This window comes from Peromyscus californicus, unplaced genomic scaffold, assembly GCF_007827085.1.
Source record: "Peromyscus californicus insignis strain IS unplaced genomic scaffold, ASM782708v3 Scaffold_6__1_contigs__length_162567912, whole genome shotgun sequence".
Lineage (NCBI taxonomy): Eukaryota > Metazoa > Chordata > Mammalia > Rodentia > Cricetidae > Peromyscus > Peromyscus californicus.
In genome coordinates, this window is record NW_026294584.1 from 101,693,508 (window position 1) to 101,716,530 (window position 23,023).

The 23,023-nt window shown below is 50.5% G+C and overlaps 1 protein-coding gene across 1 annotated transcript in view; it reads left to right on the plus strand.

The window, feature by feature from the left end:
* The window catches only part of Antxr1 (ANTXR cell adhesion molecule 1), a 196,673-nt gene that overhangs the window by 140,131 nt on the left and 33,519 nt on the right, over positions 1–23,023 (plus strand). Inside the window, exon 17 of the mRNA XM_052720148.1 lies at positions 8,590–8,670. Within this exon, the coding sequence (XP_052576108.1) occupies positions 8,590–8,670 (81 nt within the window). The remainder of the gene's footprint in view (positions 1–8,589; positions 8,671–23,023) is intronic.

Consider the following 23,023-nt stretch of genomic DNA (forward strand, 5'->3'; position numbering starts at 1 on the left):
AGAGGAGCTGCTGTTGCTGCTATTTCTTCTCAGTGAGGAACGTGCAGTGGCGTGCAGACATGTGCAGACAGGAAGGAGCCGAGAGGATCCTCAGAGATGAGAAGAAAGGAGGGGATTTTCTGTCCTGCTGTTTTCAGGAATCCACCTTGTGACTAACACCGCATCCTTGGTTAGAGCTGAATTTTCACTTCTGGAATCTTCGAGGTTAGAAGGGCATGTTGTTCCTTTCTTAACCGGTGGCCTCAGACTGAGTTTTGCTAAATGAATCAGGATGTGGACAAATACATTTAGAAATCTGAAAACGTTGCCAGCACCCTCCTGCAGTCCGCATCTGCTCAGTGAGTCCTGTCAAGTCCCTACTGTGCTGGGCACTAGTACTGAGTGGAGGGGCTTCTCAGCCCTGTTTGAGCTAGGTAATGGTGGGGAGAGGAAGCCAGAATGAGGATCCCGGGCTTGGAGGTCCAATCTCACACCAAGATGCCCTCAAGCCTTGCCTATTTCAGCTGCCAGCTCAAAACTACTCCGCCTGCCAGGTCTTAAGATTCCACACCCAAACTCCCAATCCAACACTCTTCTGTTGTCCCAAGGACTTCTGGCTGGCTGGTGCTCCCCCCCCCTTCCTCTTTGAGAAAAAGTCTTCCTAAGTTACACAGGATGCCCTCGAACTCATGGCAGAAGAATCACAGGCGTGTGTCACTACGCTAGGATCTTGGCTCCTGACCTTCCTTGGTCATTATAATAAACCACACATTCTCACAGTGTGGTCCCCAAACCGTCAGCCCATGAACTTGTTAGAAAACACATTGAGGGGTCCCATATAAGACGGGCTGCATCAGAAACTCCAACGAAGGGCCCAGAATCTGGGTTTTAATAAGCTCAGTAGACAAGTTGTCACCAGAGGTCAGGGACAGCATTGCCTGAGGCAGGGCTGGATCTCAGAGGACAGGAACTGGGCGCCCGGGTTATTGCCATGAGCAAAGAGCTTGGCCATTTCTCTGTGATATGTCAGGAGCCTCAGCAAGGAAACCCAGGCTCCATTTCACATCAGGGCCATTTTAACACATTGGTGTTAAGTGACTTGGAATGCAAGTCGTGGAGACACCTCACAGGACAGATGGACGAAGTCTGGGCATGATTCTGCTCACGAGCAAGCTTACAGGCTCCTCCTGCCTGGCGAAACAGCTAATGCCAGCAGTCACATTAATGCTCTCTGCTAGGTAGGAGGTGGGTGGGTCACAATTAAGGAGATTATCTCAGGTTTTATGAGCCTTCTCACTGGATCTCACCCCCTGCGGGCACCAATTCTGCTTTGAAGCCCCAGTAAACAGCGTGGAACCCGACACAGAGCGGGCATTCCACCAGCTCCCACCAGCTGAAGCATGGGGCATGGCCAAGAAATCACTCCCTAGCATACCATTCGACTGCACAGTTCCATCGGCATGCTCTGTCCAGGAAGAGGACATTTAGTGAAAGATTTGCGAAGGGGGGCAGAAGTGCAGGAAGGACCTGGGAAGTCCAGAGGATGAGCAGGTTTTCTACCAACGGTCCAGACCTCATGTGTTTAACACGCACACTTGGTGCTGAGCCTTTTCTAGTGAAGATGCCTGTGGGCACCAACAGGCCCTCCTCAGCTAGAAAGTCCCGTGCGGGACCCTCTCGTGGTTCTGCCCTGACACAGAAGGCACACTGCAAATGGCAGGCCTGAGAGAAGATGAACTAGGCTCAGAGGCCCCACAGTGAGGCCACCAGGAGCAAGAGGAATCATTACACCCCTAGGCCTGGGGGGCCCAGTGAGGAGAGTACAGACATCGGTAGCTGTGACTGAGGGCCAGAGATCAGCAGCCTTCATCTACCCCACCACCTGTTTTCTCATGGCCCACGAGCAAAAGATGACTTCGACATTTGTTTTATTTTAAAAGCATTATAAGGTCTATTTTGATCATAATTTTCCCTTCTCTCCACCCAACTTCATTCTCTCTCTCTCTCTCTCTCTCTCTCTCTCTCTCTCTCTCTCTCTCTCTCTCAATTAAAAACAAACAATAAGCAAAAAAAAAAAAAAGACAAAAAAAAAAAAAAAGGCACACCAGAAGCATGCAGTGTGTTTTGTGTTGGCCAACTCCTGGACACGGGGCCTGCCCTGGAGTGTGGTTGATAGACCAGTGGCATTCCGCTGGAGAAATTTCCTGATTTTCTCTTTCCCAGTGGCTATCAACTGCAAATAGCGTCTTGGCTAGGGGTGGGACTTTGTGCCCACTTCCCGTCCTCCATGCTGGAGTTTTGTCTGGCTTGAACTTGCACAGGCCCTCTGTGTGCTGTCACGGTGCGGCCAGCACATATGAGTCGTAGCCCTGTTGTGTCTGGTGCACACATATGAGCTCCCAGAGACTGCGGTTCTGACGGCTTTAACTGATTATATAAGTCCTTACACACCCTCCTCAGTTTTGCCCTTCCTGAAGCCCCTAGTCTTTGTTCTTTGGCCCCTTCTAGAAGGTGTGTGTAGACCTGTGCCCTATAAGAATACAGTTACCACAGGGAGACAGGGAAGTGGACAGGGGCAGAAGAAACAAACACCCCCACTCACCCTCAGCTCCCTCTTGCAAGTCCATGAGGCGTAAGAAGCCAGCTGGGGCAGAGGCAGCATGCGAAGACATGCAGACAGTAGGTGAGGACAGGCAGCTCCTGCAGAATGGCCAGTCCACCCCCACCCCCACCCCCGAGTCCACCTTCCCCCCACGTCCACCTTCCATTCCCACCGTGAACAGGGAGAACCCTGAGCCCAGCACAAAACTCTCGTCAGATCCTGGGACCACGTCTAGCTCTCCAGCAAAAGTGGCTGGAATCATCTGCTGGGTAAAATGGGTCACCACGGACCCACCTCCTTCCTTCGTTCCTGCATTGAGAAGCAGGTGGGCCTGCTTGCTAAGCAGCCCACAGGAGCTGAGGGGAAAGGGTTACAGTGGGCTCCTCCTCTTGTCCCCGCACCGTACCCCGTGCTACGTTAAGACACTGACCACACCAACCACACTCTCCCCATCCTGGTTCCAGGCTCAGGATGGGGCAATTTCCCCTGGTATTTAGCTGCATTTTCCTTTGCTTGGTTTCTGCTTCCTTGGTTTACAGCACCCCGTGCTTCTCATTAAACAGAGCTGGTCATTTCAGACAAGTTAAGTCATGCCCAGATACATGGCCACCAGCTGGATGAGAACGAGGACTGACTGCAGACTTCAGAGGAACTATCCATCTCTTTTTCCAGTAGCTTCTCCACATGTCAGGGAGTGAGAGAAATGACAGATAAGGGCCAAGCCAGAGCCTGCCTTGAAAGACAGACGGGCTGCTCCCCACAGGACAGGCAGACTGTGAGTGACAGGGTTGTGGATTAAACTATTGTGTATTTCAAAGCATAGAAATTTAGCTTTCTATTCAGAGCAGCGCTATAAACGGAGCTATTGTTCAAGTTTCCATCTCAGCCGAATCCACTAGCTAAGACAGCCCTAAAGGACAACAAACTAAAAAAGAAAACAGTAATGCACCAAGGTGCTTAGATGGTGGTCCGCTGGGTCTCACCATCGCCCAGGCCAAGCTGCGCAGGCCTTCGCCTCTCTCCATGCATTTAAGTTATCCTCTGAGGCAGAGTGAGGTGTGGTTGTGGAGCCTGGTACTGGTAAATTTCCCATTTTATAGTTAAGCTGTGTCAGCCTCCTATGGAAGAAGCTATTTTAAATGTCAGCTAAACCCTGGCTGGGACTCTGAGGTTTTTGGTGGAGTCTTTGTAATAGTTTCACAGAAGCAGCTGCCATTCTGCCCAGGGAATGAAGACCAGAGTCTGAAGTATACGGTGTGTACAAGCTGAGCCTGATGGACACCCAAATGTGACAGAGAGTGCCCATCCCACCTGCCTTGGGCCTTAGGGAAGTGATCCTCTGGTCCTTTGGGACACTTGTGGCTTCAAAAGGGAGTCATGAATAAGCCTGACACTATGGCTTTCAAGTGGCCGTTTCTGCCATGATCAGAAAGTCTGGGCTCCGAAAACCTTTGTCAGAAACTTGGCTGACTTTAAAGCTTTTTTTTTTTTTAACTTAATTTTAAAAATTTATTGTTGTGTGTGAGAGAGTGCATGATGGGAGAGGAGCTTGTGCCACAGCTCACATGTGGAGGTCAGGACAACTTTGTGGAGTCAGTCTGCTCTCTCCTTCCACCTTTACGTGGGTTCTGGGAATCAAACTCAAGTGACCAGTTAGCCTGGCAAGCACTGTTACCTGCTGAGTTATTTCATTGGCCCCTAGAGCTCAGTTTTGTTCTTGGCCTGTTGTGACCGGCCCACTCTCTTCCCAACACTTCCTTCGACTCTTGCCTTGGAAGCCATCTGCTGTAGACACAGAAAGAGGTGGAGGCTGTGCGGTTATCTGCCTTCCTTTCTGCGCCACAAATGGAGGGCTTTGGGTTTGCTTGTGGGGCAGTCAGAATTCAGGACACTGAAGAGACAGTGGAGTGAGGTGGTCTAAGCCAGAGAGAGCAGCTCACCCAAGTGAAGCACATGTACTGAGAGCTGCTGGTAGCAAAAGACCATGGGAGTATACAGCAGGTGACAACTAGAGTTCAGAAGGTCAACCTATCAGAGCTAAGGGTTCTGCTAGAAGAAACCATCAACACATACGGCTAGACCCATATTGTTCTCGATACACATGACACAGGTCAGGCTGAGTTCTAAGCATAACTCTCAGAAGTAGAAACACACACTCATGTGTACACACACACTCAGGTGCACACACACACACACACACACACACACACACACACACACACACACACGGACACACACACCACTTACAAACATAAAAACTAGGTACCAAGAGACTAGGTGATTTGCTCAAGTGAATACTGCTGGTAAGATGGTCTGAGATTTATTCTACTTTTTTTTATAACTGTTATGCATCCATTTGACTAGTAGGGAAATCCTCCATCAGCACACACAGAGAATGAGGGCAGGAGCCTGAGGTAAAGGCCAGGCAGGGAATGTTTCACTGACTAAGTGGCATGTGATAAGGGCTCTGGCTCCCTCAGGGGCGGTGGAAATAGTGGGATGGGAAGAGGCGACAGGTGAGCTGGGGCATGAGGCCACTCCCAAAACATGGCTGATGTTGGACATGAAGCAGTGTGGAAAGAGGGCAACCCTATGCCATATAGCTGACACCTCTATGAACCAAGACAGGCTGTGAAGAGGGGTTCATGGGGGTGAAAGGGAGCTCATTGGACTCCCCCGCCTGCTTTTGTCTCCTGTTGTACATCTGCACATCTCCTTATTAATTAAAGTTTGGCAGGTCATTCCATGTCTTGATCTGGACCTAAACAGGTCACACTGTACCCAGATCTGGACCTCAAGAGAGGCCCAAGATGAAGACAGAATGCATGAAGCGTAGACTAGATGGGAGAGTCAGACCAGGCGCTAGCACAGATGGGGCCCATGGGAGCGCCGTGCCCAAGGCAAGCACAGGCAGAGGGAAGGGGCAAGGAAGCTGAAGGGACAAAGCGGGGACAGGGAGAAGACAGGCCAACCCTACCGGAGCAAGGCCAAGGGGAGGAAGACTCCTGGGAGGACAGCCCAGTGGACCTCCAGAATATGGAGGGTTGACCATCATGATGTCCTAGACGGCCCCAGGAAGAGCCGTCCTGAGGAGGTGACTGGAGCCAGAGCAGAGCTGGGGTGTGATGAAGAGGAATGTCATTCCCACTTGAGAAGGGGTGGTGGGAGAACACAGTGGAAGATGTGTATGTGCTTACGGATGTCCGCGTACTGGATCCGCTCTGCCTTACACTCTTCCGTCTTTGTTCTACTTCCCCAGTTGTCCTTTTAATGACTTTACCTTGATCACAGATAGCATGTTGTGAATACTTTTTCTGAGATGAGGGAAAGACTTCAGTGTTTAATTTATAATTTAATTTATAGAGGAGACAGTATTGCTAACTGCCCCCCCCTCCACACACACACACACACACACACACACTTTAAGAAGAGCACGCCCCGGGAAGTTGGGACAGCTCTGCATTGCAGGCTAGAGAAGAGAAGGCCCAGCTGCAGCTTCCCGGGGTACTCGGGTACTCTATGCTTAGGCTCTGTGTGGCCACCTGCTCCACCAAGGAGCATAATTCACTTTCTCCTGGGACTGCATAGCTAAGCTGTGTGTGCAGCTTTCCGTGTCTGCTGAGCTAATTAATTCCTTTCTTCATTAGCCAAAGTTTCTTCTTTAAGCCTCATGCCATGGGTTCTCGTTTGTCCAGGGGTTGAGTGACTAGCAGATAAGGGGATATGGGTGGGCTGACTCATGAGCCAAATACTAGGAACCCCTCCCTCCTAGAAAACAAAGGCATTCACCCACCTAATCCCCTGAGCTGTAAGGACTTGTCCCTGAGAACCTTCAAGGAAACATTTAGCTGACACTTAGCATTGCCTTGTACAGAAAACTGTTGTGAACATAACCAGTCTGTCCAGCAGTGACACTAAACCCATTTCAGAATATTTTCAAAGACTTGTAGATTCTTTGCAATAGGAGATGAGGAACTCAACACTCGGCGAGATCACATTGAACCCGCAGGAGCTTAAGCAACAGCTGGCCAGTGTTCAAGACTTTAGTTTTTCAGGTGTGTGTCTAACCCACCAGGAAGTGACGTCAAAACCTGGCGTTCTCCGGGATGATCAGTGCTGTCAGCATGAAGCGTTTATTAAAGCTGAGCTCTGCAGATGTCCCCTGCCTTCCTATCGTCATCCCCCAGGACACTACACACACCCATGCAATCAACTATACCCAACAGCCCTGTATGATGTAACCTTCACATGGAGGTCTAAGATATGTATGCACACAAACACACAAAAAAAAGATATGTATGCACACAACCAAAACACAGCCGTCACAAAATAACACTCTCCTCATCACGTGCTCTTCGCCCTAACATTTCCTATTATATTTCTCTAAATTTCTAGTCCTAACACCTAAAATCGATCCCATGAGAGCCTAAAGGGGTGCCACCCTGCTGTCAGTGCTGTGGGGCAAAGCTCTTCAGCCAGACCTTCACGAGCAGGACCCGCAGTGTGTGAGCTTTGGAGTCAGACACACACGGGCTCCACTTGCAACTCCCGGTGACAAGGTCTCTGTGGGAAAGTCATATGATCCCTCGGAGTCTCCACTTTCTCCAGACTGCTCTGGAGGCTGCTGAGAGAAATAAATGAGAGGCTGTGGTGTGATTCAGCACCCAGCAACAGGCACATAGCCGTGGGCAGAACCAAACACACACTGCTTCGGTAAAGTTGGTGTTCCAGTGGGCAGAGGTACACAGCAAGCTGGTGACCACAGAATATGGCAGTGGGTGGCCAGGGCTGGCCTGGTTTCCTGCCACTGTTATCATACATGATAGACTCCAAGAGGTTAAACAGCACAGATTTCTTATCTCACAGTTCTGAAGGTGAGAAGCCCACAGGTCTTACCGGGCGAAAAACCTAAGTCGGGGCCAGGCTGTTCTCCTTACGGAGGCTCCAGAAGAAAATCTGTTTCCTTGTGCAGATCTAAGGCTGCCGGAACGTAATAGTCTTGAGCTCCTTCCCTCCCTAAGGCCAGTACCCCTGGTTAGAGTCCTCTAAGTGAGTCACGCTGAGACACAGCTCTGACCCCTCCCTCCTGTCTCCCGTGGTGAAGGACCTGTGCGGCCTCCTTGGGCCCACCCTGGGTGGTCCAGGCTGGTTTCTCATCCCCATCATTTAGTTGGTCAATAAAGCCCCTTTTGTCCTATAAAGTAACAGTCGGAGGTTCTAGGGAGTTCTTTTTGAGGTGCACTTTTATCATCAACTGAGCGCTCCGTAGCTACTGAGGGCCTGGCTGTGACCTCCATGCAGGGGTCTTTGGTTGTTGTTTTTCCTTGTGGGGAGGGCAAGGAATTGCCCTATAGCTGTCACCATCGTGGTCTTGAACTGACCACCAAGTGGTTAGTGAGAACTGAGAGGACTCCGGTGTGGTGTGAAGATATGGCCCCAGGAGTGAGAGTGTGAGGGCAAAATCCAAGAGACGGAGTGAGCCTCTCTGTGGAAGATTTAGAGCTAAACTGGCCTTTTCCCCACCTCGGGGGTGGGGAGGAGCCTGTATGTATGTGTGTCTGTGTGAGCGTGTGTGTGAGCGTGTGTGTGTGTGTGTGTGTGTGTGTGTGTGTGTGTAGGCAGCCGTTGACCCTGAGTGTCTTCCTCAATCACTCTCCACCTTATTTATCAAGGCAGTCTCTTGCTGAACCCAGAACTCACCGATCAGCTAGTCAGGCTAGCCAGCTTGCCCTCCTGTGCACTGGGATGGCTTACCTGTGGGAGGGAGCTGCACTTCGGTCCTCAGGCTTGCGTGGCAGGCACTGTCGCCTCCAAGCCATCTTCCAGCCCTGTTCTCAGCCCTTAGAGTGTATCCTTGCACTGAGAGTGGAGAGTCCCTAACCCCCATTCACAGGGTCACCTGAGCTCTGCTTCTGACTCCATGGGAGAACCCCGAGAGTTCTCCGGATCTGCAGCGGCTGTCCACCAGGCTGGTATTGTGTGTAATTGTTGCATTTGTTTTGTTTCAGGGAAAACTCGATGCCTTGTGGGTTCTGCTACGGAAGGGATATGACCGAGTGTCCGTGATGAGGCCACAGCCAGGAGACACGGTAAGATGCGCTAACGGTCTCTCTCTCTCTCTCTCTCTCTCTCTCTCTCTCTCTCTCTCTCTCTCTCTCTCTCTCTCACACACACACACACACACACACACACACACACACACACACACACTCACTTCTTCTCTTTCCCTCTGTTTTAGCAGTGCCGGAATAACGGCTCATGTACATCACTAGCTATTGTTTCCTGTGCTGACAAATCAGATGCTAATTTCTTAAATCCTGGTTGTTAGCAGACCTTGTGTTTGGATTTGCTTTTCTGAAAAGGACTTTGACGGCAGTTCACTGGGTTCAGCCTCCTAGAACTTGAGATTTTCAGTCTAGAGGGAAGTGAGTGACAGTTCCAGGCAGGCTCAGGCCGTGGGCAGCCTCCAGAGGGAGGTCTGTGGTCCTCATCTACACAGGCCGCCCGAGAGACACGGCCAGCACTCCAGGAGGGGCGTGAAGGCTGCTGAGAGCTCCAGCCGTCTGTCCATGGGCGTTGGCCAGCTGTCCAGGACTCTAGGGGGCTTCTACTCTGGGGTTTGACCAGGATCTACCAGAGGCCATGAAGACTCTCCCCTAGGGGGAGTTTCACAGGTAGAGCCACCCTAGAAACCAGGCAGCCAGGGGCTTCTCTTTGTAAATGGAGACAAAAGGTGAGTAATGCTCCTTCTTAGGAGAGGTGTTCGCATCCAAGCTCAGAGCAAAATTCTCTCTTAGCTTCCAGCCACCTGCATCTTCCTTGGAAGCTGGCCCGTTTACCCAAACACGAAATAAAGGTGTCGAATTAAGGACTTCTTTGAGTCAGGCAGACTTGAGCTTGAAGTCACTTTCTGCCTGGGGAGAAACGTCAGGCGACCCCCAACCTCAGTGTTTCATCTTCATAAATTTGATAATGATAACCGTGTCGTGGTACAGCTGGCAGGTAATGGTAACCCCTTGTCTGAGTTGCATTTCCTGTTGCTGTGATAAAATACCTCGAGAAAAGGAACTTAGTGTGGAGGCTGAAGAGAAAGCTCAGCAGTTCGAGCCCTGGCTGCTCTTACAGGGAATCTGCATGGCTCACAGCACCTGTACACACAGAGGCCCTCTTCCAGCCTTTGTGGGCACCAGGCACACATGTGGTGGACGTACATACATGCAGGCAAAACACCCACACATACGGAAATAAATAAATGAATAGCAACTTAGGAGGGAAAGGATGTGTTCTAACTCACAGTTTGAGGTTAAAGTCCATCATGGTAGAAGAAATCACAGCAGCCTGTGACCTGGCACCCACAGTCCAGAAGCGGGGAGGGCTGAATGCTGGTGTGCAGCTCACCTCTCCTTCTTGCGAAGGATCCAGGGAACTGGGCTGCCCACCTGTAGTGTGGGTCTCCAACCTCAGTTAACCTACTCAACATAGTCCTCACAGTGCCCGAGGCTAAGACACCCCCGCCCACAGGTGTGCCTGAGTCTGAGACCCCCCACACACACACACACAGGTGTGCCTGAGGCTAAGACCTACACACACACACACACGCACACACACACACACACACGTGTGCCTGAGGCTAAGAATCCCCCCACAGGTGTGCCTGAGGCTAAGAACCCCCCCCCCACACACACACACAGGTGTGCCTGAGGCTAAGAATCCCCCCACAGGTGTGCCTGAGGCTAAGAACCCCCCACACACACACACACAGGTGTGCCTGAGGCTAAGAATCCCCCCACAGGTGTGCCTGAGGCTAAGAACCCCCACACACACACACACACACAGGTGTGCCTGAGGCTAAGAATCCCCCCACAGGTGTACCTGAGGCTAAGACACACACACACACACACACACACACACACACACACACACACACTCACACACACACACACACACACACACACACACTCACACACACACACACACACACACACACACAGAGGTGTGCCTGAGGCTAAGAATCACACACACACACACACACACACACACACACACACACACACACACACGTGTGCCTGAGGCTGAGAACCCCCCACAGGTGTGCCTGAGGCTAAGAAACACACACACACACACACACACACACACACACACACACACACACACACACACACAGGTGTGCCTGAGACTGAGAACCCCCCACAGGTGTGCCTGAGGCTAAGACCCCCTCACAGTGTACCTAAGAGAGTTCTAGAAGGGAAAAGACCACTGTGGCGTGGCCAGCCTCCCCCCTCCCTTTGTTTTGCATAACCTCAGGACACTCACTACAGACCTGCGGTGATGACTGCAAAGATTTATGGGGCTGACCACAGTTTCCATCAACTCGAAGTCACTCCCACCAACCATGTGCCTGTGAACAAGAGTCACAGGTTCTGAATTTTCCTCTAAAGCAAAACAAAAACAAAAGTCGCAGCCACACTGAGCTGCTTCAGAGTGTTGAAACTCCCAAGCCTGGCAGCTCCTCCCCGTGGCTCCTGTCTGGTCCTTCTCCAGTCAACACACCTGGAAGGACAGACAGGCGTAGGCCCAGCCCACCACTGCAAGGGCTTTAGAAACTTGAGCCCATCACCTCAGAGCTGACTGTGCCCCACAGGACAGATGTGGGGGCTTCCGCACCTGACACCCTCTTTCAGCCCTGGGGAGGCTCACAGTCCACGGTTCCTTGAATCCCACCAGGGAATCCCTAGGTCAGTGTAAAAGAGAAAGTGATGGGACTGTTTAATAGCAAGCCAGTGACCCAAAGGATCCTAGCATTTTAAAAGTTTTCTATGCAGGGGTCCCTTGCTTGCACCGATCCCTGCTTCCAGTAAACAGGCACTGGGGTGCCCTTTCTAAAACAAAAGCTTTCAGTGTGTCCTTCTTGACTTCTGACGAGAGAGAGAGAGAGAGAGAGAGAGAGAGAGAGAGAGAGAGAGAGAGAGCGCCAGCATCTTGGATTGACCTAGAAAAGCCTCCCTTTCTAATTCATCTGCTGTTCACTCTCATTCCCTAGCCATTTCCAGACTCCAGCATCACATGGCACTCTGAGCCCTGAACATGCTGGGACCTTGCCCAGTGGTCCTGTTTCTCTGCCTGCTGTACCTTCCCTTCCCCTCCACTGAACAAACTGCTGTTAGCTTGGCATCACCGCTCACCATCTCCATGGTGACCCTGTCGACCCAGAAAGCTAGGCCCATGCTTCCAACATGGCAGTACATAAGCAGAACCCATGTGACACATGATGAAACCAAGTATCCTTCACACATGTTGTAGACTGTCCCCAAGGCTTCCTACACACCTGAGCAGCTCGAACTTCAGGAATTCTACTCATCTTTCAAGGACAAATGGCTGAAGGGATTCAGAAGGTTTACCCTCAGAAGAAAAACTCGGAAGGCTCGTGAAAGCTTTTCAGTGGCCATTTCCTCAGTCATTCTGTCTTCCTCCCATTTTATAAACCCGTCTTTATTCCCCTTACTAGATCCAAGGGGTGAGCGTTCCATGCCATTAAGTGTTTGTCCTAAGATTATCGTAAAGAGACTGTGCCGTCTTTCACGGGGGATATTTATTCCCAGGTGACTATTGTTATACTAAAACTGGGAAATGTTCCTCTGGGTAAGTGTCCAGCTCTGGACCAGAGCAGTCGCATGCAGAGTACTGAAGCTGTCATAGGCATTCCCAAGTCACAGCCCCAAAAGTTTTCATGAATTTACCTTCCTGTCAGCATCTTCAGCGAATTCGTGGGACTCGGGAAAGTCAGCTCTTTGACAGGAGCTCATTTGGTGGGACCAGTTTGCAGATGTTACTTGTCTCTTCCCTCGGTTATCTGTGCGTGCTTTTGATCCACCTTTAAGGTTCATTTTATTTTTTAATTAACGCATGTGGGGGGGGGATATCTGTATGTGGGTGGGGGGCCCACAGAGGAGCATTAGATCTCCGGGAGCTGGAGTTACAGAAAGTTGTGAGCTGCCTGATATGGATGCTGGGAACTGAACCCGGGTCCTCAGCAAGCACAAATGTTCTTACCCATTGAGCCATCTCTTCAGCCCTATTGACCCACTTTTCTACCTTGTATTTCAAGGCTGACTTTTCCAAAGACACTTTCTTGAGTAAGGTTAACTAAGGTTAACACACAGGAATAAGACAAGGTAGGTCCATCAGCAGGCCAAGATCGCACAGGGCTGTGGGTTCCTATAGTAGAACTAGGGGTTTCTATAGCAGACCAGTGGTTCTCAAAGCTGGGCTTCAGAATCACTTTGAAAGCTTAACAGGTTGCTGGGCCCCATCTCCGAGATTCCCACTCAGTCACTGGGAATTGGCAAGACTGGGAATTGGCATTTCTAAGTGACTCTGGATGGCACTAATGCTGCAAGGCTGGGGTTCACACTTAGAGCCAGAGAGAGAACTGAACTCAGTACCATCAGACACCCCTCCCCCGGCCCCGCAACCCTGAGAGCTTGTATTTTAACAAGATTTCTATACATACCTGACTGCCAAGTCATTGCTTCCTGTATTTCCCCTATTGGCCCAGTTGCAAAATACCTTATCTAGCTTAATAAGAAACAGTAAGCTTGCCGGGCAGTGGTGGTGCATGCCTTTAATCCCAGCACTCAGGAGGCAGAGGCAGGCGGATCTCTGTGAGTTTGAGGCCAGCCTGGTCTACAGAGTAAGATCCAGGACAGGCACCAAAGCTATACAGAGAAACCCTGTCTTGAAAAGAGAGAGAGAGAGAGAGAGAGAGAGAGAGAGAGAGAGAGAGAGAGAGAGAGAGAGAGAGAGAGAGAGAAAGAGAGAAAGAGAGAAAGAGAGAAAGAAATAGTAAGCCCTGGTCTGCTGCCAGAAGTCTCCCCAACTGGGAGTCCTGTGCCTAGATCACTAATTTCAAACACATCATCAGGTAAGAAAGGTTGGGTGACATGTAGATCAGGGTTTCTGGTTCTGGGAATTTCCAGGCTGGTCCAGGCACATGGGTCCCACCCCAGTGATCCGTTGACTTGCTCTGGCTGTGGTTTGGGCTCTCTGGGCGGCTCTAACAGACACCAGGGCTGAGAACAAGTGAACTGGTTCCACAGAGGTGCCATCCTTTTCTAAGGCAAGTCTCTACATTCTGAAATTCTAAGAGTGCCATAGGTATCCAGGAAGTGGACGAGTCACAATTTCCGTCCATCTCACAGCCCCTTTCCTCCCAGGAAGGGATGGCAAGTCTAGCTTCTGGCTGCTGATGTCGTGGTTGTTTGGGTAAGGAGGATAACCCCACCTTAAGTCTCTCTGGATGGAAGTCAGTGCATCTTTCCACAGCCCTTCTGCCCCAGCATGAACTCCAGTTCCTCACGTGCTCCTGGATGACCCATGGAACGAGACCTTTGTTTTGTTTTTAGCTCCTTGGTTGCTCTCAGATCTGGCATGGGGCTGGGGGGACTGGTACATTCCATTGCTCCCTGCACACAACACGCTCTGAGCTTGTTTTGAAGACTGGGAACTCCGCGCAATCAGAATAGATCCGAGGAAATACACACGTAAATGCATTTGTAAACAATGTCTGCTGCTCATCCGAAGCACAGCCAGCCCTAGAGGTTGAGCAATCTGAACTCCAGCCCCAGGGCTGGCTTCTGCACAGCTGTTTTTTGACAAGAGACCAAGGTTGGTCATGTGGGCACTGTGTCTGCGCTGTCACAGGGAACAGAATGGGCTGAGTAGGTTATCTCCCAGGGTGTCCTCAGCCTGCTACCTTCAAAACAGGCAAGCCTCCAGTATCGTGCACGGACATTGGGCAAGCTCACCTGCCTCCATCTTCTTGATTCTTCATGAGGCCTGCATTCCCTCTTTTTCATCTTGCCATGTTCTTTTTAATATTATTTCTTTAACTTCCACTTACTAATGCTTCCATGGCTCCTTGCCCTCAATCAAACATCTGCTGTACTCCCACAAAGGATCCACTGCTGGGATGGGCAGTGGTGATGCCCTGTGGAGTATCACTTCATTCTGGCATTGGAGTTCAGTGTACGGTCACTGCTCTATCTGTAAATGGTCACAGGGGCACAAAGCCATTCATGGTGCTATGGAGCACCTGTGACAGCCATTCACCAGGCAGAAGCTAAAGCTCAGGACGGGAGTTCGTCTCTCGGCAGGTACAGCTGGAAAGAGGATCGGAAGAATGAGTTGAGGGCTTCTACATTTAACCACACACTCGGCCCTCTGCGTTCCTCCCATCATTCAGCATTTAAGCCCCTCCCTTCCGTGACTGGAGCCCTGGGTAGTGCTGGGTGTTCCGTGACAAGCACTGAGTAGGGGAGTGGGAACAAACAGGCAGGTCCCCAAGCACAGCCTGGTGTGAATGGCTCTGGGATGTGGCTGAAACTCCCAGGAAAGCCTGTTGGCTGCTGTGGAGTCAAACATGGCTGCTTAAAGTGACATCTGAGCTCAGAAGGGCTGTGGGAGAGATACTTAGGCAAAGAGCTTCAAGTAGGACTTCAAGGAGATGCCAGGGGGCGTGGAGGACAGTGAGGCATGTGGGGTGATGGTCACAGGACCCCGGCCAGGGACAGTGGCGATTCCCTGCCAATGTAAGCAAGTTATGCTCATAACTGTATTTAAGGAAGGGCACACTGCTGTGGTATGTATGCAGTGGCAGAGAAGGGTGACAGTGAGGAGGACCGATTCTGGATGCAGGAGACACCAAGGCGGAGTTACTGGTGTGGTACCAACCCTGTGTGGGAAACAGAGGACCAGTGCCAGGACTCCAGGTGCTGGCCCACGCGGCAGAGCTGCCTCTGCTGCCAGTGACAGGAAGTTGGGAGGGCAGAGGTGGGTGCTAGTGTCTGGGTAGGGGGTGGGGCGGGGACTGGGTAAGTCAGGGAGATTCAGGGAGAAACAGGTTAAAGCTGGAATCCCCAGGGCCAGTCACATATCCTTTAAGTGTGGTGGAGAGAGGAAAGAGAAGGGATCGTGGAAACTAACACGGAGGGAGAACCAGAGGAGAAGTGGGGCATGATGTAACTCCTTCTCTGTCTCTCTCTCTCTATCTCTCTCTCTGTCTCTCTGTCTCTCTGTCTCTCTGTCTGTCTCTCTCTCTCTCTCTCTCTCTCTCTGTCTCTCTCTCTCTCTCTCCCTCTCTCTCTCTCTCAAATAATTAATTTAAAAACTTTTCCTGAGACTTATTTTTCTGCTTTCAAATCAATAATGATGAGAAGAATTGTGTTGTCTAAATTAGGTGTCGTGGCACACACCTTTAATCCCAGCACTCGGGAAACAGAGACAGGAGGATCTCTGTGAGTTTGAGGCCAGCCTGGTCTTCATAGCGAGTTCCAAGACAGCCAGGGTTACATGGTGACACCCTGTCTCAAAAAACAACAACAGCAAAAAGAATCTGTTATCTATGTCAAAGTCAAGTTTTTCTTGCACAACAGACAACGTGTGTACACTGGCTTGTGACTAAACAGGCGTCTTGAGACTTGGGTGTCCAAGGATCTGAAAAAAAAATCCAATTTGTTGGTGGCTGGCTCTTGACTCTTACAAACTTTTGTGAGAAGTAGGTCATTTAGGAAAAAAAGAAAAAAAATGCAAATTATGGGAACTGTTCCTAGAGGGTGTGATTTACTTTGGCGTGGGATGTCCTCTGGAAGCTGAATTCTCAGGAGGATGGCTTGGGTTCTCAACCTTGGAAATCTTTCCTTCTGTCTCACTGGAGGGGGAGATGAGTACTTGGAATTCTTGGCTTGCTTTCCTGAGTTTAGAAAGAACAAGATCAAAACATTCTCTCCCTACAGCAAAACCCAGACTGCACACAAAACCTGCGCAGTTAACTTTCTTCAGAGAAGTCAAGCCCAGAGTTGACTGTAACGTGTTCCATCTTCGGATTTTTCTGTGCCAGCTTCCTTCCACAGTAGCGAGTACCTCTGAATGTGAGGGCTACTACACAGAGAGCTCTCTGTGGCCCTCCTTTTCTCCTTCTCTTCCAGCCCTCTTACTCCCCTCTCCCACAAGCATGTACATGGATGCTCACACCCTCTTCCTCCTGGTCCTCCTCCCAGGACTTAATCTTCCCAGCAGCCGCAGCCACAAGGTCGATGTCTAGCTTCAGGATGCAAATAGCAAACAGAGGCGGAAGCAAATGGTAGAGGAGAACGGGAGACTGAGTCAGAAAACACCTTCAAATTCTCTGACCTCATGTGTTTTCTGTTTGTTTGTTTTCCTTCCAATCCAAATCATGCTTGAGGGAAATGGGCCTTGACTCCAGGGTCAGAATTTCACCCCAGTGCAGAGTCATTCTGGAAGTTCGATGCTTGGTCCAAACATACTTGTTTCTAGCAACTTAGCTCTCATGGTATCCTTTAGCTGATGTCACTGAAAGTCCTGTCTAGGGACATGCTGGCCTTTGTGATTGGGTCTCAGTCAGGAATCACTGTCAGGAAGCTCTGCTCCAGCCTAAAGGTTGGATCATAGATGGCAACCCCTAACTTGGGAGTTGAATTTCCAGAACTCCCTATGGAGCAAGCCAGGCTGCTGTGGATGGCTCACACAGCCCATTTTGTCTTGTGTCTCCAAGACCATGTGTCACCTCAACCTGATCCTCACAGTCTCAAGGAGGGGCTGGCTGTCAAGCCTTGTATCCCAGTCCCTTCATTTTGGAGTGAGGAAGATGAGAGCTAGATAGGTGCTGGGAGACTCCCAGTCACTCAGGTACAGCCTCTCACACAGTCCCCAGCACGGCCTTACTCAGGCCTCTTGCAGATAAGATGGGGCTTAAGGCCCCTACGACTGTTCAAATCACTGAGGGCTGTAGTAAAAGTGGCATAAGCAGAACCCAACCACCCTACACTGCCCAGTCTTTCTGGAATCTTCCCCTCAGACTGAGGGAAAGAAAGGGCTTGGAGATCAGTGTTCATATGTTGAGAAGAAAAAACCTGGACCAGTTTTGGAAGACAGAGGGAAGACCTTCCTATCCTCCTTCCTCCTGGTACCTTCTTATCTTTATACCCTGTCTAATGCTTCCTTGCTGCTGATGCCCCAGACTTGGGCCTGTTCTCATTTGCTATGCTTCTAGGCTACCCTCCATCTTTTTCTTTCTCTCCCTGGTTCCCACTCCTCCCGGCCTCTCTACTTACCACCAGCACTGTCTAGGACAGAGCATATCCACTCATATAACAAACAACTCACAGGTCCCTCCTCTCTGGCAGGCATCAGGCCAAAGCAGATGCAGTAGCAGCGTGCAATGGAATAGTTGGAGAAGCTCACAGAATCACAGTTCCAAATGGCAAATAGTGTAAGCGGGAGTTTGGGGTTCTCTGAGACCATAGAATAAGGAGATTTAACCCAATCCAGGGGCTCAGGGAAGAGTTTCAAAGAGAAGGGCCTTCTGGCTGGGACATAAAGGATGAACTTACAGTGAGGGAGGGGATGGCCTTCTGTCTAGAGAGAACGGGGGGGGGGGGGGGGGGGGAGTTGGAGTGGAGTTGGAGGAGGCAGCACTCAGGGGGAAGGGAGAGGAGCCACAGTCCACTCCAGCTCTGCTCTCTGCCCTTCATTCCATGAGATCTTCCCGGCACTCCATAGAATTCCCACCTCTAGAATCCCATCCATCCTGCTCTCTGCTCCTGGATGGCTCTTCTTGCCTTCTGTACTTCCAGCTTAGGCCAGAGGCCTGTTTTCTCAACTTGTCCTTCCCTGAAATAGCTGAACGCCTATTGAAGGAAAAGATGGCAACCCATTTTTCCTTTTCACTTCCCCCACACGACCCTGAGGAAACAGCTCACACTGTTTCCTGTTCCGAGGAAGGCTTTTGTAACACCCCCTTTTATAAGACCCTGCTTTTTTGTAGCAAGACACAAGGTCCCCTGGGGCAGCTAGGTCTGGGTATGAGGCTATTAAAACACAGAATGTTCATTATAACCACTACTGACGTTTTTGTTAGTGTCCATTATTAACATGGCTTATTTAAGTTTGTTCTCACTTTAAATCATAAGAATGAATTTGTAATATCTCGTGTTCTTCCTTTTTTGGCCCATACTTCGAAGAACAAAGTCACATCCAGAGCCCACCAGTGATGAGAGTGAGCCTTGGGAGTGCTCACCCACCCCTCCAGACCTCAGCACTTCATCCGAGTTTTACCCAGCATCTGGGCTGGGCTGCCCCCCACCCCCACCCCCACCCCTACCCCACCCCCGGGTGCTGTGGCTGTAGCAGCTGCATCAGCCACTGTTTTTAACCCCTGACTCTGGGCTCCAACCTGCACGCAGCTTGATGACTCTTGTGTGTACGTTGCCATATGCCATAATCCCACTGGGAAATTCTAAATGTCAGTCTGAAAAAACAATCTCAGCGGTGTCCCCAAGCACATGGGCCACACAGCAAGTCCACAGTCCACAGGGGGCTTATGGCTCTCTTTTCTCCTCCCGTCTGGGAAGCAGTTCTGGCCAACCTAGGTTGGGGTTCTCAGGTGTGGGAGTGGGGAGAAATGGAAAGGAACAACTGATCCCAGGGCTTAGGGATCTAGCAGCCCAATACCCATCATGCTGTGGGCCTTACCCAGCCCAAGGCAACTTCAGAACCAAGACCAAGGCCACCTTCGATGCTTTCAGACAAAAGCAGAACACTCCCAAAACCAGCACACACACACACACACACACACACACACACACACACACACACACACACACACACACGCAAACACAGAAGCCCCCAGAACCCGTGGCCCTCTCTGTGCCATAGGCTGCCTCACCTGATCTGAACCCCACCCTCCGCTGGGGGTGGGGTTGTGTGGCAAATGAGTTTGCTAACGGCTCCAAACAACCTCCTGGCAAAAACAGGGCCTTGCATGTGATTCGCACCACACCAGCATCCCATATGGGCCATTAATAAGCTAGACTGGCTGTGTGGTTCCACCAGAAACATGGCCTCCAGGCTCAGATTTCCTAGACACCAGAGATGAAGCAAAGGCTTTGTCCGTCGGAGTGTTGCCACCACCAGGCTGAGAGCGCTGTCCTCAGAAAGCTCGCCCAGTCTGTGTCCAGGATAGCCTGCCAATAGATTTCTGAGTCAAAGGAGGACCAGCGTCTTCGGACCTGATTCTGTAACAATTCTCCTGCTCTCTGCAGCCCATGCCTTTGACAGCATGTTCCCTTCTCCTCCACTTCCAAGTCTGATTTTGTTTCAATGGTAACAGTTTGACTGTTAAAATCCTTGAGCTTTGTAGACCATTGGCAAGAAAATTGTTTCTCCGTGGAGAAACAACTTCTAATAAATCTCTCCAGAAATACTGAGGCTGCAGGAAGAAAACAGTGTTTGGGTTTAAGTGAATAACCTTTCTAGTCATCACTTCCAGAAGATGGGCACATAGGTAGGTAAGCAGATAGATTCATGTTTGAACCATTGCTTGTGGGGCTAGAGCATTGGCTCAGCAGCTAAGAGCATGGCTGCTCGTGCAGAGGACCAGAGTCCAGTTCCCAGAATCCATGGTAGGTTGCTCACAGACACCTGCACATGTATACATACACAAACACATACAAACATACACACATGTACACATGTATACATGTATACATACACAAACACATACAAACATACACACATGTACACATATTCAGAGTTTTTTAAATATAAAAATTACAAGAGATGGCTGAATACATCGAAAGAACAGTCAAACTGTCCTATCACTTAGGAGCACCTAAACATGGCTGTTGGGTCAGAGGTAGCACGCGCTGTGGATGCAAATGTGCTCTGGATCGTCAACGGTAGATATGTTGGGCGGGTGTATTAGGTTTGGTGCAATATTGTTTAAACAAATTTTGCCTGTTCTCTGTATGTTCTACAAATGTTACCTACTACCATACTGGAAGCCAACCCAGTGGCCCACGTTATGTCTCCGTTGGGTGACACGGGTCCAGACAGCCTAGGTGACATGGCAGGATTTTAATTCTCCACTGTTCATGCTCTGCGGACACAATGAGAATCCCAGAAGTTCCATCTTCCCTTCCCAGATTTCTGCTGAGTCAGCTGTGACTTTGCTTTTCTGGGTCAGTTCCTGCCTGACCCTTAGTCCCAGCCAGAAGCCCTTCTGCACCGCCCTCACAGAGCAGGAAGCGCCTGTAGCATGCTAAAATTGTCCTTTACCCTTCTGCACGGCTCCTAGGGCCTGTGCTCTAGTTTGCCTTCAGATTTTTTCCTAGAAAGAAAAGTATCTCCAGTTCACCAAAAGGAAATCCACGTGACTTGAGTAGTCAGGAAAGTTGGGTTCGTAGGGGGCCATAGACTGCGGTTCTCCAGGAACTCGGTTCCTCTTTCTCTGTGATGTAGGTATTCTCATTCCCATCTTACAGGGAGGGGAACTCACTCTATAGAAGGTTCCAAAACTTTTGCCTATGGCTAATCAAAGGAAGAATTAGCCAGGAGGTGGTGGTGCACACCTTTAATCCCAGCACTCAGGAAGCAGAGGCAGATGGATCTCTGAGTTCAAGGCCAGCGTAGTCTACAGAGTGAGTTCCAGGACAGCTAGGGCTACACAGAGAAACCCTGTCTCTGAAAACCAAAAAGAATAAAAAGGAGAGCTAGAGTTTACTCATTCACTGTGCATTTATGATAGCGCTCAGCATTAGTGAGCCGTGTGATTCTTCCATGAAGTTCAACCCCTAGGTTCACAGCCCCCAACTGCTAAGTGCTACACTAAGAATTGGAATAGTGTGATGGGAAGAGAGTGGATGTCTAAGCCATGCGGTCAAAGAAAACTTCACTAAAGAGGGAACATTGAGGATGAGCCCTGGGTGACAGAAAGGCACTGACCATGTCAAGAGCAGGATGGCTGGGTAAAGCTTGCACGTCTGGAAAGAGCATTGCTTGCCAGGGAATGCAAGGGTGGTGGAGAAGGTAGCCAGGGGCAGAGAGGTGAAGGCAGGGGCCAGGGTAGGCAGGGCAGGGGCCAGGGTAGGCAGGGCAGGGGCCAGGGTGGGCAGGGCAGGGGCCAGGGTGGGCAGGGCAGGGATGGCTGTGTGGCTTTTCCTCTACGGCACATGAAGGCGTCTGGAGTGGAAGGCTAGCGGAAATGTGATTTAACTCTAGTTCTGCAGACTTCCCTGAATGTTGACAAAGGGAAAAAATCAATTACATGGAAACTAGGAGTCAAGAGAAGAGACCACCACAAAGGCTAGGTAAGGGCCAGCAATACACCCAGAAAAAATGGGCAGAAATGGGTGGATTCTAGAAGTACTGGGGGGAGACCGACTGATGGAAGGCTCGCCCCTCTTGACACCTGAATGTCTCTTCAGTCCCTTCTTTCCGTGCAATGTCTTTGCCCAGACATTCAGTCCTGGGTCATCTAGTCAGCCCACCATAGTAACACCTGAAAAGCGGGAGCCTGGGGCCAGGCTGAAGATTGGTACTTTGTTAACTCATTGTCCTGGAGCCGATGACTTCTTTTTTTTTTTTTTTTTGGTTTTTCGAGACAGGGTTTCTCTGTGTAGCTTTGCGCCTTTCCTGGAACTCGCTTTGGAGACCAGGCTGGCCTCGAACTCACAGAGATCCGCCTGGCTCTGCCTCCCGAGTGCTGGGATTAAAGGCGTGCGCCACCACCGCCCGGCTAAGCCGATGACTTCTTAATCGACCTTGAGAAAGATGTCTGTGATGAACCCTGGCACTCTAGTACCCAAAATGATCTTCATAGAGGTCAAAACAAAGGGGTTCTGTTCTTCGGTCCTCAGTTTTGCTGCAGGAAGCTGGGCTGTTTGTATGTCCAGTTGCCCACTTACCCAGCTCCCGTTTGAAAACCAAAAAATATGGTGTCACACAGGGTGGTTATCAGAGTGCACAGTGCACCCTGAGGAATGACTCTTGAGCAGAGGACATGGAGGAGAATTGTATTTAAGAACCAGATGTTGTATCATAAAGTGGTTGCTTAGCTCTGACAGTAAGATGAGGAGAGAGGGGCTGGAGAGATGGCTGAGTGGTTAAAAATACTTGATGCTCTTGCCTAGTTCCCTGGATCGGTTCCCCGCAGCCACCTGGCAGCTCATGGCCATCTATCACTCCAGTTCGAGGGGATCTGATGCTGTCTTCTGGCCTCCACGGGCACTAGACATGGTGCACATACATACACGCAGGCAAACACCCATACACATTAGATAAATCATTTTTTCAGAAAGATGAGGACAGAGATAGCCCATGGGTGGAGGAAGAACTAAGGTCAGCTCAAGGCCTAGCTGGAGGAGTTCCTCAAGGGAGGTGTGGCTCAAACTTGCCCTTGCAGGCGTGTGCTCAGGCTTTGGCTAAACAAAGGGCGCAGGGAGGGTCCACTCGCAAGGCTGCCAGGCAGGCGGCGCGGGCTGTGTGTGCTGTGTATGCATTTGCAGCCCTCCTTGAGCCAGCTCAAACAGCTCCTTGGCATGTGCGCTAAGCTTCGGTAATACCCATGGGCTGTCGATGTGCTCAGGG